This window comes from Toxoplasma gondii, chromosome XI (assembly GCF_000006565.2).
Source record: "Toxoplasma gondii ME49 chromosome XI, whole genome shotgun sequence".
Classification (NCBI taxonomy): Eukaryota; Apicomplexa; class Conoidasida; order Eucoccidiorida; family Sarcocystidae; genus Toxoplasma; species Toxoplasma gondii.
In genome coordinates this window covers 351,792-369,851 of record NC_031479.1, presented here as the reverse complement: position 1 = coordinate 369,851, position 18,060 = coordinate 351,792, and the positions used below count along the sequence as shown (strand labels likewise).

At 52.4% G+C, this 18,060-nt stretch overlaps 2 protein-coding genes and 2 non-coding genes across 4 annotated transcripts; 3 read left to right on the top strand and 1 right to left on the bottom strand.

The window, feature by feature from the left end:
- Nucleotides 1-2,784: 2,784 nt before the first annotated feature.
- On the bottom strand, nucleotides 2,785-6,033 carry TGME49_308930 (50S ribosomal protein L33, putative). The gene is made up of 3 exons (XM_002364121.2): nucleotides 4,551-6,033; nucleotides 3,760-3,951; nucleotides 2,785-3,160 (listed from the first exon to the last, which is right to left on the bottom strand). The coding sequence occupies exons 1-3, from the start codon at nucleotides 4,715-4,717 to the stop codon at nucleotides 3,139-3,141; spliced, it is 381 nt and encodes a 126-aa protein (XP_002364162.1). The 5' UTR covers nucleotides 4,718-6,033; the 3' UTR covers nucleotides 2,785-3,138.
- A 251-nt stretch (nucleotides 6,034-6,284) lies between these two features.
- TGME49_308920 (splicing factor U2AF protein) lies at nucleotides 6,285-16,505 on the top strand. The gene is made up of 8 exons (XM_002364120.2): nucleotides 6,285-7,877; nucleotides 8,534-8,654; nucleotides 10,305-10,636; nucleotides 11,165-11,226; nucleotides 11,718-11,789; nucleotides 12,045-12,329; nucleotides 12,879-13,226; nucleotides 13,628-16,505. The coding sequence occupies exons 1-8, from the start codon at nucleotides 7,241-7,243 to the stop codon at nucleotides 14,081-14,083; spliced, it is 2,313 nt and encodes a 770-aa protein (XP_002364161.2). The 5' UTR covers nucleotides 6,285-7,240; the 3' UTR covers nucleotides 14,084-16,505.
- TGME49_308910 lies at nucleotides 16,082-16,154 on the top strand. Its single transcript has one exon. It is a non-coding gene; the product is annotated as a tRNA-Val (tRNA).
- Nucleotides 16,506-17,262: 757 nt separating the features above from the next.
- TGME49_308900 lies at nucleotides 17,263-17,335 on the top strand. Its single transcript has one exon. It is a non-coding gene; the product is annotated as a tRNA-Val (tRNA).
- Nucleotides 17,336-18,060: the final 725 nt, after the last annotated feature.

The following is an 18,060-nucleotide window of genomic DNA, read 5'->3' as shown; positions in this document are numbered from 1 at the left end:
TTTTTCTGGAGTTGCTCACTTTCCTCGTGTTTACAAAAAAAAACAATACAGGTCGCGCTGTCTTAGGTCCGGGACCGCCCTTGTCTCTCCGATTCTTTCTCTCCCTGGTTGAAGAGAAAAAAGGACAGAGCCTGGACTTCTGCACAGGCCAGAGACGATAAGTTCTCGAAGAACTTTCGTACAACCTACACGCACACACAATGACGCACGAGGCCTCTGCCTTCTCTGGCCCCCCTGTCGGCTGCTGGGATTTCGGCTCACGCGTTTTTCCCTTCTCAGTGTTGGAGAGAGTGTGGTTTCCATGTCCATCGACTGGCTTGTTTCTCAGCCGGGTTCATCGTTCGACAAATTCGCTTCGCATGCCGCTGTTCTGACTGTTGTTAACTTGCACAGATGATACGTGGTCTCGAAGGTCTTGGCATCCCGGACCCAAGTTCTGTTGCGCTAATTGAGACCGTGTCGTTTGGGGCTTCAAGTCGAGTAGCATCCAGCAAGTCGTAGAAAAAACGACATATGTATTCAAGCTGGGGCACACGATGAAAAAAAGGGTACCAGCTAGGCTGCTCGCGACTCCTGGCCGAGCACTGGTGCCAGCAGAGCGCCCGTAAGGGCCTCAGGGGACGACGGTGGAAACTCCGAGAGAAAAAGCAGTCTGGACGTAGCAAACAGAAAATTAGACAGAGGGGATGAGAGCTATAGAAAAAGAACCTCATGCTGAATTGGGCAGTCGCCACAACTAGAGGCAGCGCGCCGAAGCCGCAAAGTTGGTAAACAGAGAGTGTCTTACGCTGCCGCGTTCATCGTGATGTCTTCCGGAGACGTGACGAGCATTTTTCACATCTCTTTCTCGAGAGCTTCGAGAAGACCGGAGGAAGTCGATCACGACCGGCTTGCCACTGTGTCATTTCTTCCTGTGTATAGCGATGTTGGACATCTCCCGTGATCTGCGCCCCGAAGACGTCTGCACTCTCTCCCGGTCAGCTTGTCTCCACCGAACAGAGACACAGAAGCCATCCGCCTCAATCGAAACGGCCCTACGAGGGCCTTCTACCGTGAAACTTAAAGGTGTTAACGGAGTTTTTCATTCACGGATTGCAGAGCACATATTTACGTACATACGCATCTACATACATAAACATAAATATATGTGTGAATACACTTCCTTCCTCGTCTGGCAGACCACAGAGTAGATGTCATTGGAGCGTAGCCCCCCTGTCAACGTGCACAAGCGTCCATGTTGTGCAGTACGCCTTCCCTAACAAGTTTATTCGTTTTAAGGCTCCAAATAAAGGCTGATAATGTGTCTCCACATTTCTCTGATTCACACACTTCAGGACGGCGTGGTGACTGCAGAAAGACAAGACAAACGCTATGTCTAACAAACCGATGCTCCGCCGCTGGCCGACGAAAAATGGGGAGAACCCGGCGGTCTCGACCACACTTTCAGACAGTTCAAGTTGGACCTTGGCGGAATTTTCTGAAATAGCGCAGCGTCGTCTCGTCCTCTCTAATCGTCCAGTCTCGTCTGTCACAGTCGAGGCCCCCTGGGTGTTTTCACCAACCTAGAACTCAGCGCTCCCCTCTTGGGTTGCCCTGCGCCTTACATGTGTGTAGATAGATGTGAGTGTGACGGAATGCTAGAGCACGGGATTTGCCCGGCAGCTGCCGTTCTCGTCTGGTGTGGGCACAAGTGTCTCATCAGAAAGGTGCAGACAGTGGACAAAATAGTCGTTCTTCTACCCCTCGCTTGTGTTCCGCGCGAAAGCTAGTCAATCAGTTGCTGCTTGCCCGGGAGCGGCTGATTGCCCCTTCTTCAATGCGAAGGAGCTATCCAAGGATGAACAAGTTTTCGAGCCTCATACACACCGCCCGTCGTGCCATGGAAGTCTACTGTTTTCAAAATTTTCGAAAAAAGAGTAAGTTTTAATAAATAAATGGTGTGCAGTCGTAACAAGGGTGCTGTAATGGAAGGTGCTGCGGGACAATTTGCTAAACTGAAACCTTTACTCGCAGCCTTAATCTCTGCCAGTTCTCTCAACGTGGCTGAAGCGGGTTCCATTCGAAGCTTCGTCTGGTGGCTTTTGGTCTGTGTCAGAGAGAGTAGCGAACCTCAAGAACCCAACTTTTCGCTCCAGAGTCGCGAGATGGAAAACACCTCGCTTGGTGCGCAGCTTCTTTCGCTCTACCGCAAAGCACAAAAATCACCTTGTCCGACTGAGGCAAAAGTCGTTTTCTCCCGGTTCTCCGGCAGTCTGCACTCTTAGCGGCATCGTAACGATCATCTTGGAGTTCCTGTCTTCTTCGACAAACGTACCAGTACACGAAATCTGCTGTGTCTGTACTACTCGCTACGCGCAGTGCACAACTGGTATTCCCTGAAGGATGTACCTTCACCTGCGTGCGGCAGTGGCAGCACGCATGCACATATCCATTCAAAACAATCCTGCCTATATGGCGTCGCGGCATCGAGCCGAGCAGCGGGACTTTCTTTTGAGAAAACTGGAGTGTTTCAAGATCGTTGGTCGCCTGGAGTGCCGCAGGGTGGAATACCGCCAGGGGATTTCGTGTGGTGCTCTCAATCGCGGCTGCACTTTCCAAGCTAAAAAGCACCTCTCCCAAGGAATGGCATTGGCAGCCCAGAGTCGCGGTTGAAAGACGCATTTCTCCACCCTTCCTCAGTGTTAACGAGCATTGTTCCTTTCTCTTCTGTGGAAGCCGTGCTCCATATAGATCGTTGCGCGATGAGTGGTATTCCGAAAAGCGGTAGACAGAAGGCAGCGACTTTTCTAAAACTCTAGAGTCTCTGCAGCGAAGAAGACAGCGTGTTTTCAGAGAAACATTTGCCTGGGTCGATCCAGAACTGTACAACTGCAATCGAGTAAACAGCGACACCACAACACCTACGATGTTCGTGTGCTAGCGCTATAGAACTTGGAGGGGTCTTATGCTTTCGTTCAGCATTTGTTCTCTGTGCCGCGCAAAAGCCTCGACAGAAACGCCGAGTCAAAGCAAGAAAGAGAAGCGAAACCTGCACCTGTTGTTTCCGGAGAACATGCACGGAAGCTGAAAAAGAGTATCACGCGACCCTCGCGGCGAACTCGAGACTGAAACGCCCAGGAGGCGCCTTGTCACTATGCTTCATTTGTACCGAGGAACAGCCCTGAGAACAGCAAAAGCGAAGAAAAAACACAGGAAAGCTCACATGCAGCCGCAGAACACTCATAGTCCAAAAAGTACCGGTGCAACGAACTTCTTCTGCACCTTTTGAGGATCTAAAAGTGATCCAAAAGAGTGACATTTCAATACTCTGTGCTCAGGGATATTCTACATTCGACATCCATGCCTTCCAAATCACATTCGCACTTCTCAACCCCCGACGCCGAAGCAGATTCCCTCCTCCAATTGCTTTACAAGTTTCCTGATCACCTATCTGGAAAACAATACTCGGCACACCTGGAAACTCAACTGCACTGTTAATGCCTTTTACATGCAACGCACCTAGAAAAACCCACATACGTAAACGTAGACACCTAGTCACGTACTTACATACGTATATATATATATATATATACATTCATATACACATAGGCAAACACATGTATATATATATATATATACATGTTTATGTGCACACATACGCAGAGGTTTCATCAATAGCACTGAAGTATATATATATATATATATGGTCTTTGCTGCTTCGATATGCAGATAAAGAGATGCTGTTCGGGCAAACAAGACTGCGAAGTGTAGCAACGTTACCTTCCACGTCGATCCGTGAGGAGGGGGGCTTGGTTGTCAAAGTACTTTTGAAAACGGCCATACTCCCATGCTTTCTCAACTTTATCCAGAAGAAGTTTCACTTGTTTTCCTGTCCAGCGAATGTACCGTTGCAGGGAAAGAGTTATTTGCTTCTTGTTCTTTTCAGACGGAAGTCGGGCCTCATAAAACATCCTGCACCACACAACACACCAGCAGTGTATGCATGCATGTCATGTACATGCATGCATATATACGTCTCGCCACGGTTCGTTCCACCTAAAGGTGCATATATATATATACATATATATATATATAGCAGGCACGTGCATGCGCAGGGACATGCGGAAGAAGGCGCATGTCTCCCAAGCAGGCAGCTGCACCGCCTTCATCTGGAAAGACGTGCATTACTCTACAAATCGATATATGCAATCATGAAAATACACAGATATACAGCCACATGCACATATACTTATCTACAAAGGCACCGGTATATATATATATATATATATATATATGAAGGAAAGACTATCGCGGGGCTTGCATCGACTGGCATGTCAAGTGTGAATTGTTGCCGGAACGTCTGTGTGACTGAACGTGAGCGTCAGTGAAGAAGAAGAAGAACCGAGACATGGGGAATCCACTCGAGCGCCACAACTGTTTTGACAACCTTAGAAGTTTACGTATGTGCGGGAACTGCCTAGAACTCTGTTTATTGGCAACTCGGGAAATGCGGCGCTGAACTGTGAGGCGAAGACGTTAAGGCGACACCCGTTTTCCAGCTGAACACTCACACATGCTTGTTGACTCCGGGGTCGTATTTTCGGAGAGCGATGCGGAAATTCTTTTTCTCAGGAGACTTCCTGGTCACGTAGCAGAAGTTCGTCATGGCTGCGCTCTTCAGCTGTACGAACAGCCGCTTGCTGCGACTCCGCAGCAGCACCGGCGACGTGAAGAACATTGCGTTTCAGGAAAAACAGTCTAGAAGAAAGAAGAGGAGAGGCGTCCGGCAACGACGAAAAACAGAGGAGGCATGCGGTGCAGGGAGAGCGGCGGCGAAGACGAGGACAGGAAGAACTGGAGGAAACGGCGAAGACGGCAAGGAAAGATCCGACAGAAAAAAAACGCGGGGAGGAGCGAGAGACGCCGAACAGGGGGAGAGAACGGAGAAGAAGGACAGGAAGTAGAGGTCGAAGGAAGGGAGAAAAAAGACGAGAGAAGAAGCGCGCGCAACGGCACAGCCGAAAACGCACGCAAGAAGGCTCACGCAGAAAAATCCTCGACGTTGGAGAGAAGAGACACAGATCGAACGGGAGTCCAAGTCGATCGATACGCAAGTATTTTTTGGGGGGGCCTGCCTACCCTGTCGCTACGGCTAAGGCGAAGAAATTCACCCGTTACAACGCATGCATACGCGTATGTATGTAACATACATAGTAGACCGTATACATAGACAACCTTATATATAAACGCTATATGTTATCACCAGTACTGGCTTACAGAGGCGAAAGTGTTTCGTCAACAGTCATCCGGATCTGATCTATGTCCGTTCCGTCAGTCTCGAATGCCACGACATTGTTTCGGAAATGAAACAAGGCCTCCAGATCTGTCTCGTGTGGAGAGCCTCGAGCGTGAAAAGAGGTCGAAGTTGCCATAGACCCAAGCGGAGCCGAGACTACCCTCTCAGGCGACCTGCTTTACGCCTGCGAGGGGTATTTACTTCCACCAAAAGATCCAAGAAACATCGAGAAAAACGGGCAGAGTTGCATACCGACCGAGTACAACTTCGGGGGAAAACTCACTTCCCTTCCTTCCCCCGCAGTCGCCCAGCGTCCGCGCCAGCCCCCGCAGCGAACTTCATGTCTTTTCCAGCTTCTCAAAAAGGCACAAAACACTCTTTAGCTGCGAACGCGTGCAGCTGGACACAGACCAGACCCGACACGGGTGCTGAACGGTAATGCAAACTGTCGGGAAAACCTCTCCGGCGCGAAAACAGAGATTTACACACCGTTGAGATCTGAGTAGCGGAAGTGCATGCGCATGTGTGTCCACGAGAAAGGAAGATTTTCTTTCGAGAACGTTTCCCTTTGTTCGCACATTCCTACGCGGGCTGCGTGCCGCATGCATGTCGAGAGGACTGCGTTCGAGTGCTCTTTCGCCGTTGCAGTGCTGGACATTGCGGCGTGGGCAAAGGATAGAAGTGACGACCTCTGACATGGCAGTGAAGGTGGCAGAGACTCGCGGAAAATCCAAAAACTCTCTGCCGTTTCGGTCGAGGAATCACCTTTCTTTTTTTCGTCTCTGGACCCGCCTCCGTGGTGTTCCCTTGCCCTTGCAAGCCGCTGCTATGTAGCTCGAGGGTCGGGAGAGACTCGTAAAATCGCAGCTCAGCTGCAGCAAAACCGTCTATTATCCGGAAAGCTGGACGAAGAGGGGAAAAAAGCGGCGGCGAAAACTTCACCGGTGAAAAGGGCAGCGCCTCAGCGGTGTGCTCTTTCTGCCGCCTTTGTGAGCAGCCGGAGAAACGCGAGGACTTGCGACTTCCCGCACTGAGACACATCAGAAGCAAATGGGGAAGCCGTGTCGGAGGAAAACGAAGAAGCAGACACGAGGAAAGAGAGACGCGTTGTTCAGCTTTGTTGAAAGCCCAGTTTCCTTGCCAGATCGGGGTTAACCGCTCGACTCTGGCTGAGCGTTCCCAGACTCGTCAGCGTTTTTCTGTTTCACAGAAAGATCCCGTTTTTCTTGTCGAGCAGGGGAGAGTGTGGCGCAGAGTCCTCCGTTCCCCGAACTTTCTGACTTTCTCCGCCGGCGCTTCTGTCTCCGTGCCTACCGACGCTGATGTCGCTCCATAGGTGCTCGTTCGGGAGCAATTTGCGTCTTCCCCGGGAGTCCCCTTGAGTCCATATTTTTTCCGGTCCTCTCGAGCTGCGTGGGGGTAGAGGTGTGTCTGTGTTTCCTTTCGTCGAAAAACGTATCCAGGTTTCTTTCTCCGTGGTCGGTTGGAAAATCTCGGCAGCGCGGGCCGTGCATGTGAAACAGGCAAATGAAGCTCAAGGGAGACGCGACAGTCGTCGACTTGTGCAGCGCTTTTTCGTCTTCATCCACATTTGAGAAGCCGCGTTCGATTCGTTTTTAGGCACTTCTGATTTCCGGTAACTTCACACTCTCTCCGTTGTCGCTGTAGTCCTCTCTTGTTGCCCGCCCCTTCCTGTGCTCGTAACAGTCGTAGACTTTTCTCTCCCCCTCCAAAGCTGTTTCTCCCTCCCTTCTTCCTCCTTCAATTCCTTTCTGCCTGCCTCTCTCTTGCCTTTCTGCGCCGTTCCCTCGCAACTTTTTCTACACCTCTGTGCCTTTTTCGGTGCTCTTTCTTTCTGACGGGTTCCTTCATCTCCTTCTTCCCTGCAGTTTTCCCCTTCCTTGCCGCATTTCCTCCCTTTTTGTACCTCTCTCTGGCTCTTCGCCGCTCACCTGTCTCCTCACCATGGGCTACTCTGCCTCGCGAGGCTCGCCGTCGCCGCGCCGCAGCGGGAAGCGCAGCCACAGGAGACATGAGTCTTCGTACAGCGACCGACACCGCTCTGGCGACAGAGAGCGAGAACGAGAAAGAGAGCGAGAACGAGAGCGAGAACGAGAGCGAGAAAGAGAGCGAGAAAGAGAGCGAGAAAGGGAGCGAGAACGAATGAAGTCGTCTTCGTACGGGCGCTCGGGGAAGCACCGCTCTCGGTCGCGCTCTCACCGCAGAAGTCGGTCGCGCCACGAGGAGCGCCGAGGAGCTTCTTCCTTCTCCTCCACTCCCAGTGGGTGGAAGAGCGAGAAGAAGAAACAGTACCGCTTCGACTCGCCGCCTCGCACTGGCGAGACTCCGGAGGAGCAGCAGAAAAGACTTCTTCAGCAACACATGGGCGCTGCGCCGACAGTTGCAGGCACGACGCTCCTGCCGACCGTCGCGCCCTCTGCCGCCTTCTCAGGCCCAGCCAGCAGTCTCGCGCTGGATGCTGCAGCAACGAAGGCGGCGAGGGAACTGTACGTCGGCAATCTGCCTCCCTCTCTCGAAGTTCCGCAACTCATGGAGTTCCTCAACGCCGCAATGGCGGCCGTCGGCGGAGCACTGTTGCCAGGTACGCACAAGAAGGAGGTCACCGCAGAGAGGAAGAATCTGCGCGCTTCAAAGGTCAAGAGGAGACTGCTGGAGAGATGGAGAAGAGTGAGAGGGAGGAGAGAGACTCCGAGAAGAGAGGAGCAGGTGGAGACGAGAGAGATACAGAGGAGATAGAGATAGGAAATATAAGGCGAAAAGGAGGAGAGATGCTCGGCAGCGACGTCGGATTTGGGTTGCAGGGTTCTTTTCTCTGTTACTGTTGCTTCTTTGGAAGGTCTTTGTTTGTCTCGAAAGTCTCTTCAGACGCATGCGATGTACCTCTCTGACCGTTTCTCTCGGTTTGTCTCGCTCTTCCTTTCGATGCCTGTCTCTCGCCTTCTGTTTTGTCTCTCTCTCTTTTCCTTTTTTCTTCCTCTGTCTCTCTTTCCCTGTCTCTTTCTCTGGCTCGCGTTCTCGGTCTCCGTGTGTGTGTCGCCCTGAGTTTTGCCTGGAAGAACTTCCACTTTCTGAACGCCTTGAGCGCCTCGAGGGTGAAGAGCTCAGCGGCCTGGACGCGGGTGTTCTTCAAAGGGGAGGAGCGCGTCTCATTCGGAGTCCTCTTTCTCACGGTAGTTGATTCACAGTTCTTTCAACAGTGCATGCTCTGCAACTCCACGCTGCGACTGTCGTTTCCAGGTCCGCCGGCGGTGAAGGCCTGGCGCAGCACCGACGGACACTACGCGTTCGTCGAGTTTCGCACGATGGAGGAAGCGAGCAACGGGATGCAGTTGAACGGCCTGAACTGCATGGGCTTCAAGTAAGATTTCTCTGCGTTGCTGCCGTCGACTTCGCCAGGGGGTGTCGTCTTGTACCTCGCAGTACACACATGTGACTCAGCGAGAGTGCTCGCGGTGCGCCTCGGAGTGCTGTTCCTTCCAAGTTTCCTTTTCAGAGACTGAAAAGGCGACAGCGGGGAAACGCCACAGTCTCGTCACGTAGATGCCCAACTCCTCTAAGTCCCTGGCGCGCATGTAGCAGGAGACGCGGTCCAGCTGCTGAGGCCTCTACGTCCTCACTGCCAGCTTAGAACGGAGCCTGTGATCGCTTCTTTGTCCTCCCCATCTGCCGTAGTGCCGACTGGGAAGTCGTTTTTCCAAGTCCCGTCGCGAGTTTGTGTTGCCTCGAACCGGTCGTGAGCTTTCTGAGTGAAACAGCGCTTCGCTCGAAACTTATTCGGCAGAACTTTGAAGGGGAAGCAGTGACTTCGGAGATCTGAGTCACCAGCCGTAGTGTAGCCTGCCAAACGGTAGAGTCGCGGAAACTCGTGAAGACTTTCCTGCAGACGCCGTCCATTTGTCCCCGCCACACCTCTCCCCCTCCCCCTCTCAACGCGAGGCGGCGTTTGGGGGGTGGAAACCTTGCACGCTGGAAAAGGCTCGTCGCTCGAGAGACGCAGTCGCTGGGCAACCACGCGTCGTTCCGTTTCTGGAGAACCTGAGGGCTTCTGGCGCCTTTGACTGGCGACGGGGGAGAGAGGACGCAACGTCCCCCCGGGGGAGAGTGGCGAGACTTTGTATCCTTGTCTTGCGGAAACTGAGGAAGGCAAAGTGTGTTTGATTCCGCCGGGATTTTCTGCAGAGAACGCACTTTCCAGAGAGTCTTGAGGAACGTTGGCACTTCTCTGCTGGCCAAACCTTTCCGTTGCATTCGAACGGTTCTAGGGAGCTCGGACTTCATCCAGAATGAAGTTACCAGCATCCAAGCCGTAGTTCACGGACTTTAAAGGGCTTCGCTGTGGTCAACTGTTCCTCCACGGACTCGCTAATGTCATACGAGTTTTTTCTGAGAGGCATGACTCTGGGCAACACTGCTGCGTGTGGGCGTCCACGACGCTCCAAGGGAGACAAGCCTGCTGCCGGGAGACCGGGGAGCTCTCGTCGACGACGGAACTCGTCTGGGGATCCCCTTGTCTGTGGGACAGGAAACGGACAGGGACTTTTTCGTTGAAGGCTTTCCATGAACTTCTCGGTGTGCATGCCAAACGCGGCTCGTCTTCCGATCTGCAATTTCCTGTGCTTGTGTGTGAACGCGCTGGCGCTGGATGATAACTTCCGAAACAACGGGTGCCGTGTTTCTCGGGAGACAGGAAGAAGCGAGGAAACACAGCGACAAGCGCTGACGCTCTGTTTCTGTGCGGGCAATTGCTTGCGCGTCGGCATCGCCTCCATCCACGCTCTTGAGATTTCATGTGGCGCGGTTTCAAAGGGTCGCTTCTCTTTCATATCTTCTCGTTTTGGTAACGTTTCTTCCGGCATCTGCACGGCTTGGAAAAAACAGCGGGTCTGCCTCTGCAGGAGCCTCTCAGGACTGGACGGTGGGTGCCCTTTGCTTTTTAGTGCGGATCGGGGAACGTGGACCTCATTGGCTGTCTCTAGTGTCTCCTGTTTGTCGCCCCGCTGTCTCGCAGTCTCCGCATTGGGCGCCCCAAGACGTACCCGCAAGAAATGAATCATCTCATCCCGCCGCCCACCATTCCTCTTCTCCATCCGCAAGCTGGCATGGTCGGCGGCGGACTACCTGGTGTCGGACTCGGCGCCGTCCCCGGAGGCGCTGTGGGCCTTCCTGGAGCCCAAGCGACCGCTGTCGGAGGCGCCGCGGCGGGTGTGGGGACACTTGGAGGCGCAGCCGCCGCCGGCGCCTCCGGAACCGGCGTCGCAACGGTCGCTTCCAACCCCCAGGCTGCTCTCGCAGCTGCGCAACTCGCCGCTCACGGAGTCACTTCTGAAAAAAAAGAAGAAAGTAAGAACCGATTTGCCAGCCTCTAGGCTACCACAGTACGTACATATATATTTATATATGTATATGTATATATATGTATATATACGTAGAAGAAGAAACTAAGAGTGCGTTTTGAAGTTTCAAGAGCACTGTGTATGTATGTGTGTTAATGCATGTGTTTAGGACTTTGTGCACGAATCTAAAGTACTCGTTTGTGTCTATGCATGTCCACGCATGAAGGACTAGACTTTGAAATCAATCGTTTCTTGCTAGGCATGCATCTGTTTCGTCTCTGATGTCTGCACGGCATGCTTTGGTGTGAGTGGAACGATCAGAGAAGAGAAAGAGCACCTGCTTGTTGCGATGCGTTTTTCTTCGGACCGCACAGTTCGCACAAATGAAACACAAAGATGGAGGGGAGAGGGGGGTGTGGGCGGTTGACTTGAGAAATCCTGGAAACGACTTCGTTCGTTGAATGTCGCAGAAGGTGTCTCTGGTTTTCCGTCGATTTTTCGCGTTTCATTTCTTCTTTGTGGTGTGTGCGGGCAGAGAATCAGCAACCTGAGCGTCTATGCATTCTCGATCTCCCGCCCCTCATGTCGGAAGAAAAAGTGAGGACTCACGTGCACCTCTCGTAGCAAGGAGACCCTCAGAACGCCGATTCGTTTCAAGGGACAAAGAAGCGCCTCGACCACAGGCACACTCAGAGCTAGCCAACAAGAGCTTCCAACTGCATGCCGTCTCGAAATCTCACGCTTAAGCAGGTCTACACACCCAACAAGCGCCTGTTGATGTCTGATGCAAAAGACAATGTTGGTGGAAAAACAGGCCTCAGGGTCGGCACGAACGTCTGAGGGTGCAATTTCGAACCTGCATGCGCGCAAGCACTCTCGCAACGACTCTGGAACATCGAGGGGCTTCGTCTCCACAATTTCAGGCGTGTGTCCTCATCTACTCATCTGCGTTGACTTTTCTTTGTATTTTCTACTTTGTTGTGTTTATTTGTCACGTCCAGCGTATCTACACTTGTCTTTTGGCACTCTCATTTCGAGCCGGACGTAGACGGCTTTTTCGTTTCTCGTGTGTCTGTGTTCCGTTGCAGGTGCGGCAGCTGGTCGAAACGTTCGGCCCAGTAAATGCTTTTCATTTGCTGAAGAAGGACGACGGCTCTGAGGTACGTCTCTGACGTTCGTCTCTTCTTTCTTCTGCCTGTTCTTCTCTCACTTTGCTTCCTTCTGTCTCTTCTTTCTTCTGTCTGTTCTCCCTTCTCTTCTTTCCGCCCTCTTTCTTTTTCCTGCCTTGTGTCTCCTCGACCGCGTTCTCGTCGCACGGCAGTTACGCGACAACTCGAGACCGCGCGCGCAGAGAGAACCTGCGTCCGTGTTTGGGTTGACAGTGACCGCTGGGGGATCGCGTCTGTTTTTCGCAGATGGTCTGCATCGTCGAGTACGTGGATTTAGAGAGTCAGGAGCAGGCGATGGATATTCTGCACTCGAACTCGCCTTATCGCATTCTCCTCGCGGAAGAGGCGATTCAGCAGGAAGTCATCGCGCCGTTCTTCAAGAAGGCAAAGGCGAAGCATCTGAAGACTGAAGACGAAGAAGAGGAAGAGGACGACCTCGCGGATGGAGAGAGAATGAACATCCAGAGCCTTCTCAGGCCTCAGGTCTGCACGCGCGTCCTCCTCCTTTCCAACATCGTCGAGGTTGAAGATGTACGCCACTCGCACAGGGGAGAGCCGAACGCAAAAGCGAAACAACGCACCGCAGAAAGGGCAGACAGCGGGTCTTGTGGGGGGGAGGGGCGCAGAGGAAAGAGGGGGGCTGCAGAGGAAGGCAGGGTGGGAGTTACGCACTGGACGTAAACAGCGGCGAGAAGGAAGAATCAGGAGAAGATGTTGGAAACGAAAGTCAAAGAGATGACCAGGAGGCAGGTGTGAATCAACGAATGCATCTTGCCTTCCGCTGCTACCCAGGTCACCTAAAATCGCAGGAGAAAAAACGTGGATATATATGTATATATATGTATATATGCATATATATATGTATATATGTATATATATATGTAGACACGAATGGATTTACTGAGTGGTTGGGGGGAAGAAACGGGCAGGATAAATATGTGTATATACATATATTTAGAAGCATATATGTGTATATGTGCATCAATCTAGTGGATGTAGGAGATGAGGAGACAACCAAGAAACTCAGGTGCGTACGCGAAGGCGGGTGCAGTTTCTGCTTTGGTCTGTGTCGGTGCTCAGCTTCTGGACGACAAGGAGTACGAGGATATCGTGGAGGACATCAGGCTGGAGTGCGAAGAGTGTGGAGGCCCGGTGTTGTCGGTGAACATCCCGCGCCCAGTGAGGGGATTCGAACACGAGAGCAAACCTGAGTTTCAGCAGCAGCAAGAACGCGAGGCACTGGCGAAGAAAGAAGAAGTGACGGTGAAGCAGGAGGTGACGGAACAGACTGCAGGGGAGGAGGACGCGGGCGAGAAGGGCAGGCAGGAGAAAGAGAAAGCGAAGAGCAGCGAAGAGCAGAAACCGGCGACCATCGGTTTCGCCTACGTCGAATTCGAAGACTGCGAGTGGTCGGCGAAAGCGAGAAAAGTAAGGATCGGGCAGAAAGCTCCACAAGGAGACAGAGAAGCTCGCGATTCTCACGCTGGAGACAGCGCCCTGGGTTCCTCCAGAGTCGAGGCCCCACACTGTGCCGACGGGGGCATAGAGACAGATTCATTTGTGCGGGAGTGTGCAACTGTCGATTTTGTGGACTACGCTGTAGACACGGACGAGAACGGTTCGAGAGGGCGAGAAAAGTCTCAAGCGTGCAAGCTCTTGGGTCAGGAGAAAGGACAACATATAGAGGCTTCCAAGAGGGTTTCTGTGATGCACGCGTGATGTGGGGAAGGAGAACTTGGGCACCTCGGATCTCTGCTCATCCCTGTGTTCGCTATGAGTGAAAAAAAAGGGGCTTTGTGTCTTCATGGCCCCGCCTCGTTCTTTTTCAGGCTCTCAACGGCCGCAAGTTTGGCGGCAAGATCGTGGAGGCACACTACTTCAGCGAAGTCAAATTTCGCAAGGAGATGTTCTACGACCCGAAACCGAACTTCCTTCGCTCCCACTCCTCCCTGTATAACAAAACCTTGGCGTACGACGGACCGCGACGACAGCCAAAGAAGGAAGAAGACGAAGAGAGGGAAGAGACTTCGCCTTCAGCTGCCCCGTCGAGTGCCGCCTGCGCCTCCTCAGGTTGTGCGTCCGGGGCTGCGTGTTCCCATCCTGGCGGATCTTGTTGCCCCCCAGCGGCCGCCGGCGCGCCTCCAGGCTCCGGTGTTCCACCTGGTCCGCTGCCGTCGCCCCCCGCCGTCGCAGGAGTTGGCGGAGACTCCGCGGGCCTCGTGCCCCCACAGGGGCCAGGCGGTTCCCCGGGAACTGGCGGCTGCTACGCGAATGGAGGCGCGTAGAGAAGCGTCGTCTGTGTTCTATCACTGTCGCAATCCTGGGCAAGAAACTGAGTGCGATCCGAGGACATGAGCGCGAGGAGGGCGAGCTAGGCGACGGGGGGGAGGCGGAGGGGGGGAGATAGGGCCGACCAGAACAAACCTATAGTGGTACGCGTGTGGGTCCTTCCGCTGCAGGAGCTGTGGTACGACTCTTTCTTTAGGGAGTGTTCTCGGGTCTGGTTTACAGAGAAAAGGAGAAGTATGTAAAGGCAGGTGTGCAAGCGGTGCTAGAGATTCAAATGTGAGGCGGAGGTTGTGAGCAGACACACAGATAAGAGAAAAACGGTCACGCGCGGAGAAATGCAGATGTAGGCGCTGTTTTTTGGGGGTAAATGTGACAAGAGGGCGCAGAGTGGCGAAACGAGGCGGCTTTCAGAGGTTCTGAGACGCCCCGTCGATGCAGAGGTGAAGGAGACAGTGTGCGCGGCGCGTTTAGGAAACGCAGAAGAAAGCAGGAAGGAGTGAATTAGGGGCGTAGGTACACAGCGTCGAACAAATTGGTTTTGTGCACGTTGCCCAAGGGCCGGGGTCAGCTGCAGCCTCGGCACTGTCAATGGTCTTTTGATTCACATGAATGGAGTTGCATGTTAGATGAGCGTCGCTTCCATACTCTGTAGTCAGGCGACAGTCAGAACACTCCCTTCCATCAGACAGTGGCAGAGTTGATCCTCTTCTTTGCTTTTCTTTGCCGGGAGCGGGGGACGCGGAGGGACAAGGGAAGCGCGCGCGTGGAGTCTCGTTTTCTTGGCTGTGTAGAGCGACTTTCCCGGACGGAAAGAAAACGTGTCTCTTTCTGTTCCCTTTCTTCCAGAGTGTCTCTGTCAATGGCCTTCGTTTCGTGACTTCCTCTGTTTCGAGCCCTTGCTCTCGTGTTTCTCGTTTTTCTGGGATCGACAGCTTGTCCGTGTGACTCGTTCGAGGGGGGTGTCTGAAGAAGGTTCTTGTGGCGAAGGGCTGTCCTCGAGCGGATACAACAGCGATACGAATTTCCCTGATCCGTTGCAGACCTGTGCATGAAGAATGTCGCTTTTCTCCAGAGAAGTCGTCGTCTCTGTCTTGCTTCGTATAGAAAGAGATTCTTCAGAACCCATTCTCCGCGGAGAGGCCGAAGCGTGAAGCAAGAGAGAACAGGACCGTTCGAACGATTCCTAGGCCGCGGCTGCAAGCATTTCGCGGAATTTGCGGTCGCAGCCTATGAGGCGTTTTAGTTGAGAGAGCTGGCAATGCTACGCGTACGCGAGGCCCGGTCCGAGTGCTTGCACTTACTCCAGTCTTGGGATGTGCTTTCGGTTGAGGGGGACATGCTTCACCATTGACGCTGAGACTTGTTAGGAAGAAGATTGGTACTACCGGCTGTGAAATAAGCCGAGGCCAGCCCATGGCATTCACTGTTCATCTAAGGGTAAAACAGTGGAAGGTCACTGCCGTACGTTCGCTGGTGTATCTCCGCTACACTACTGGACTGTTTGCAAGGAAAAGGCGTGAGAGCTCAGCTTCCTAAAATATTCCTTCTCTAAAATATTCTACATTGGTTAGCTGCTACGCACAATGTTTTGTCGCTTGTAACGGGGAAAGTCGACTCAGCTTCGAGCCACGCACTTTTTCTGCGGCGGCTTCTACCTAAACGCGACAAGATAGTCGGCAGTGGTAACTCCCCTAGAGACCCTCAAGCAGGGGGTATTTCAGGAAGGCTGTCAATCTTGATAGTTTGAGGGTTGGAAGAAAAGATGACCGAATGCTGAGGCCCTCTCTGATGGTGCAGAATGCGACGGAGCGGCTACACTGACTGAACTTGCCCGAGGAGATCCAGTTTCGAGAGCATGATCCTCGGCGACAATCTCGTGTGCCATGCTACGTGTCAGGTCGCCACCGGGCGCTGCGGCTACAGCACGAAGTTGTGAGAAATCAGAAAGGACAAACGGCGCTTCCGGAAGAACTGGAAACAAGCGGGGCTTCACCGCGAGCATGGTCTAGTGGCTATGACGCTCGCCTCACACGCGAGAGGTCCCGGGTTCGATCCCCGGTGCTCGTACGTATTAACGTTGTAACATAAGATCAATTTGGCCGATCAAGTTCGGAGGTGTGGCGTGTTCTAGTCCTCGTTTCCCTCTACCGTTCTCTGCCTTAGAACTCACACAACACTGGCAATCACCACTCGACCGTTGGGCAACCCCCATGAACAGCACCCGTTACTCCATCGCTGCGTCTCACGATTCGAAAGAAGGTTTATCGAGGATTGCATCAGATAAAAATGTTGACTGCACATCGGAAATTGCTGTTTTTCATTCATTTACGCGTGTGCCATTGACCAGCACGAAGACGACTTGCTCCACTATGTACCAGCACATGCGAGATGGAACTTGGGGTCTCATCCTGTACGCACATTATTCGATCCATGGTTCTGCTGGGTTTTTTCCGGCACTATAGGGTATGCAGCAAAGTCCAACAGCTATCCACCACCTGAATTTCTGCATCATGCGCTGTGCAAAACCAGGGGAACTTGGACCCGTTGGCATCAAACAAGTAGAGATGCCTTTGGTCTGTTTAGAGACATGAACTGACCGTTCGAGCTCACTCCTCTAGAAGGCGAAAAGTCCGGTATGGCACAACTAGGTGTGTCATATGCTGCCGGATAAACAGCACTTTCTCCGTAGGAGGAGCATCACCCTGTTTTTTGTGTATATCATGTGTATTATAGAGTGCCTACGTCCTTAGCGTCTGTGCCACGATGTTCAGCAGAATAAATAACCCTCCAGCCACACGCTCACCCGACTTGACGCTGTCTATTGCTCTCTGCTATGCCGGTGCGATAAAGAGTTGCTCCTATGCCAAAGAGTGAAGCTGAGAGGACCTGGGATCAGTAAGAGTCTGTCCGAACACTTCCTCTGAGAAGGGTACGTCCTTGATAAACACTGTAAATAAAATCCACGACCTTTTAAGTGTAAATGAAGCTTCGTAGCCAGTAGGGTACAGCTTTGTTACAGCATTGCCGGGTGCGCCTGTTGCAAGGGCAAACATATCATAGAAACCTATTATAAAGTAAAAGCGTATCTTCGCAAGGTTTAGCCGCGTTTGAGCTGCCGAGAAAAGACTTGCTTTTGTCACATCAATGCGAAAGAGACAAGTGACCAACTGCCGTAGCGAGCATGGTCTAGTGGCTATGACGCTCGCCTCACACGCGAGAGGTCCCGGGTTCGATCCCCGGTGCTCGTATTGTTGATTTTCTTTGGCGAACCAACTGGGCTTGCTTGATGTCAGACACAACGCCAGTTTAGTTATTCGTCGCCGTTCTTCATTGCCCGGATGCAGAGGAAATTGGTTTTGCCAGTGACACTGTCATTTTGATTGCCGGAAAAAACGATGACCAGCAACGTCAGCTCCGCTGCAGCGACCTTTTCCAACCCCGGTAGCTCTCTAGGAGAGCGCACGACTTGTTCCTCAAGGAGTTTGCAACTGTCCTCTTCTCTAGAGCCTTTGCAGAGCGAAGCTTCCACAGAACACCCGAAATCGCGCACCGAACGTGTCCGCTTAAATGCAGTCGTATCTAGGGGTGCATCCGACGTCAACGGGGCAGTCCCGTTTCCAGTGTTGAAATAACTGACAACAAAAACGTCTGAAAACTATTCGACATTCACGTTTGCTTCCTCGTGGTCGTATATATGTATATATGTTTATATATATATATATATATATATATATATATGTCGACGTTGTATGTCGAGGCACTTTCTAACGGCTAGTCCCCCCCACAGTTTTCTTTTTTGTGTCATAAACAGCTAGGGGAAACCTTTTTTTGGGTCAAAGAATACAAAGAAAATCTGCTATTCCTATCTGTTCTTTGATCTGTCAAGACAACAGTACAAAGTCAGAAGGAACGCGTTGTTTTTTGTGTCCCAGAAGAGGAAAGGAATGCTCGTCTACAAGAAAGGAAAGTGAGA

Excerpts from the sequence above, each read along its gene's own strand:
- TGME49_308930 (XM_002364121.2), bottom strand. The coding sequence starts at position 4,717 with ATGTTCTTCACGTCGCCGGTGCTGCTGCGGAGTCGCAGCAAGCGGCTG. Across the intron at positions 3,952-4,550 it reads CCCGGAGTCAACAAGCATGT|GATGTTTTATGAGGCCCGAC; the intron begins GTGAGTGTTCAG and ends TGTGTGGTGCAG. Across the intron at positions 3,161-3,759 it reads CTCACGGATCGACGTGGAAG|GGCTGTTCCTCGGTACAAAT; the intron begins GTAACGTTGCTA and ends TGCTGTTCTCAG.
- TGME49_308920 (XM_002364120.2), top strand. The coding sequence starts at position 7,241 with ATGGGCTACTCTGCCTCGCGAGGCTCGCCGTCGCCGCGCCGCAGCGGG. Across the intron at positions 11,227-11,717 it reads CCCTCATGTCGGAAGAAAAA|GTGCGGCAGCTGGTCGAAAC; the intron begins GTGAGGACTCAC and ends GTTCCGTTGCAG. Across the intron at positions 11,790-12,044 it reads AGAAGGACGACGGCTCTGAG|ATGGTCTGCATCGTCGAGTA; the intron begins GTACGTCTCTGA and ends TGTTTTTCGCAG.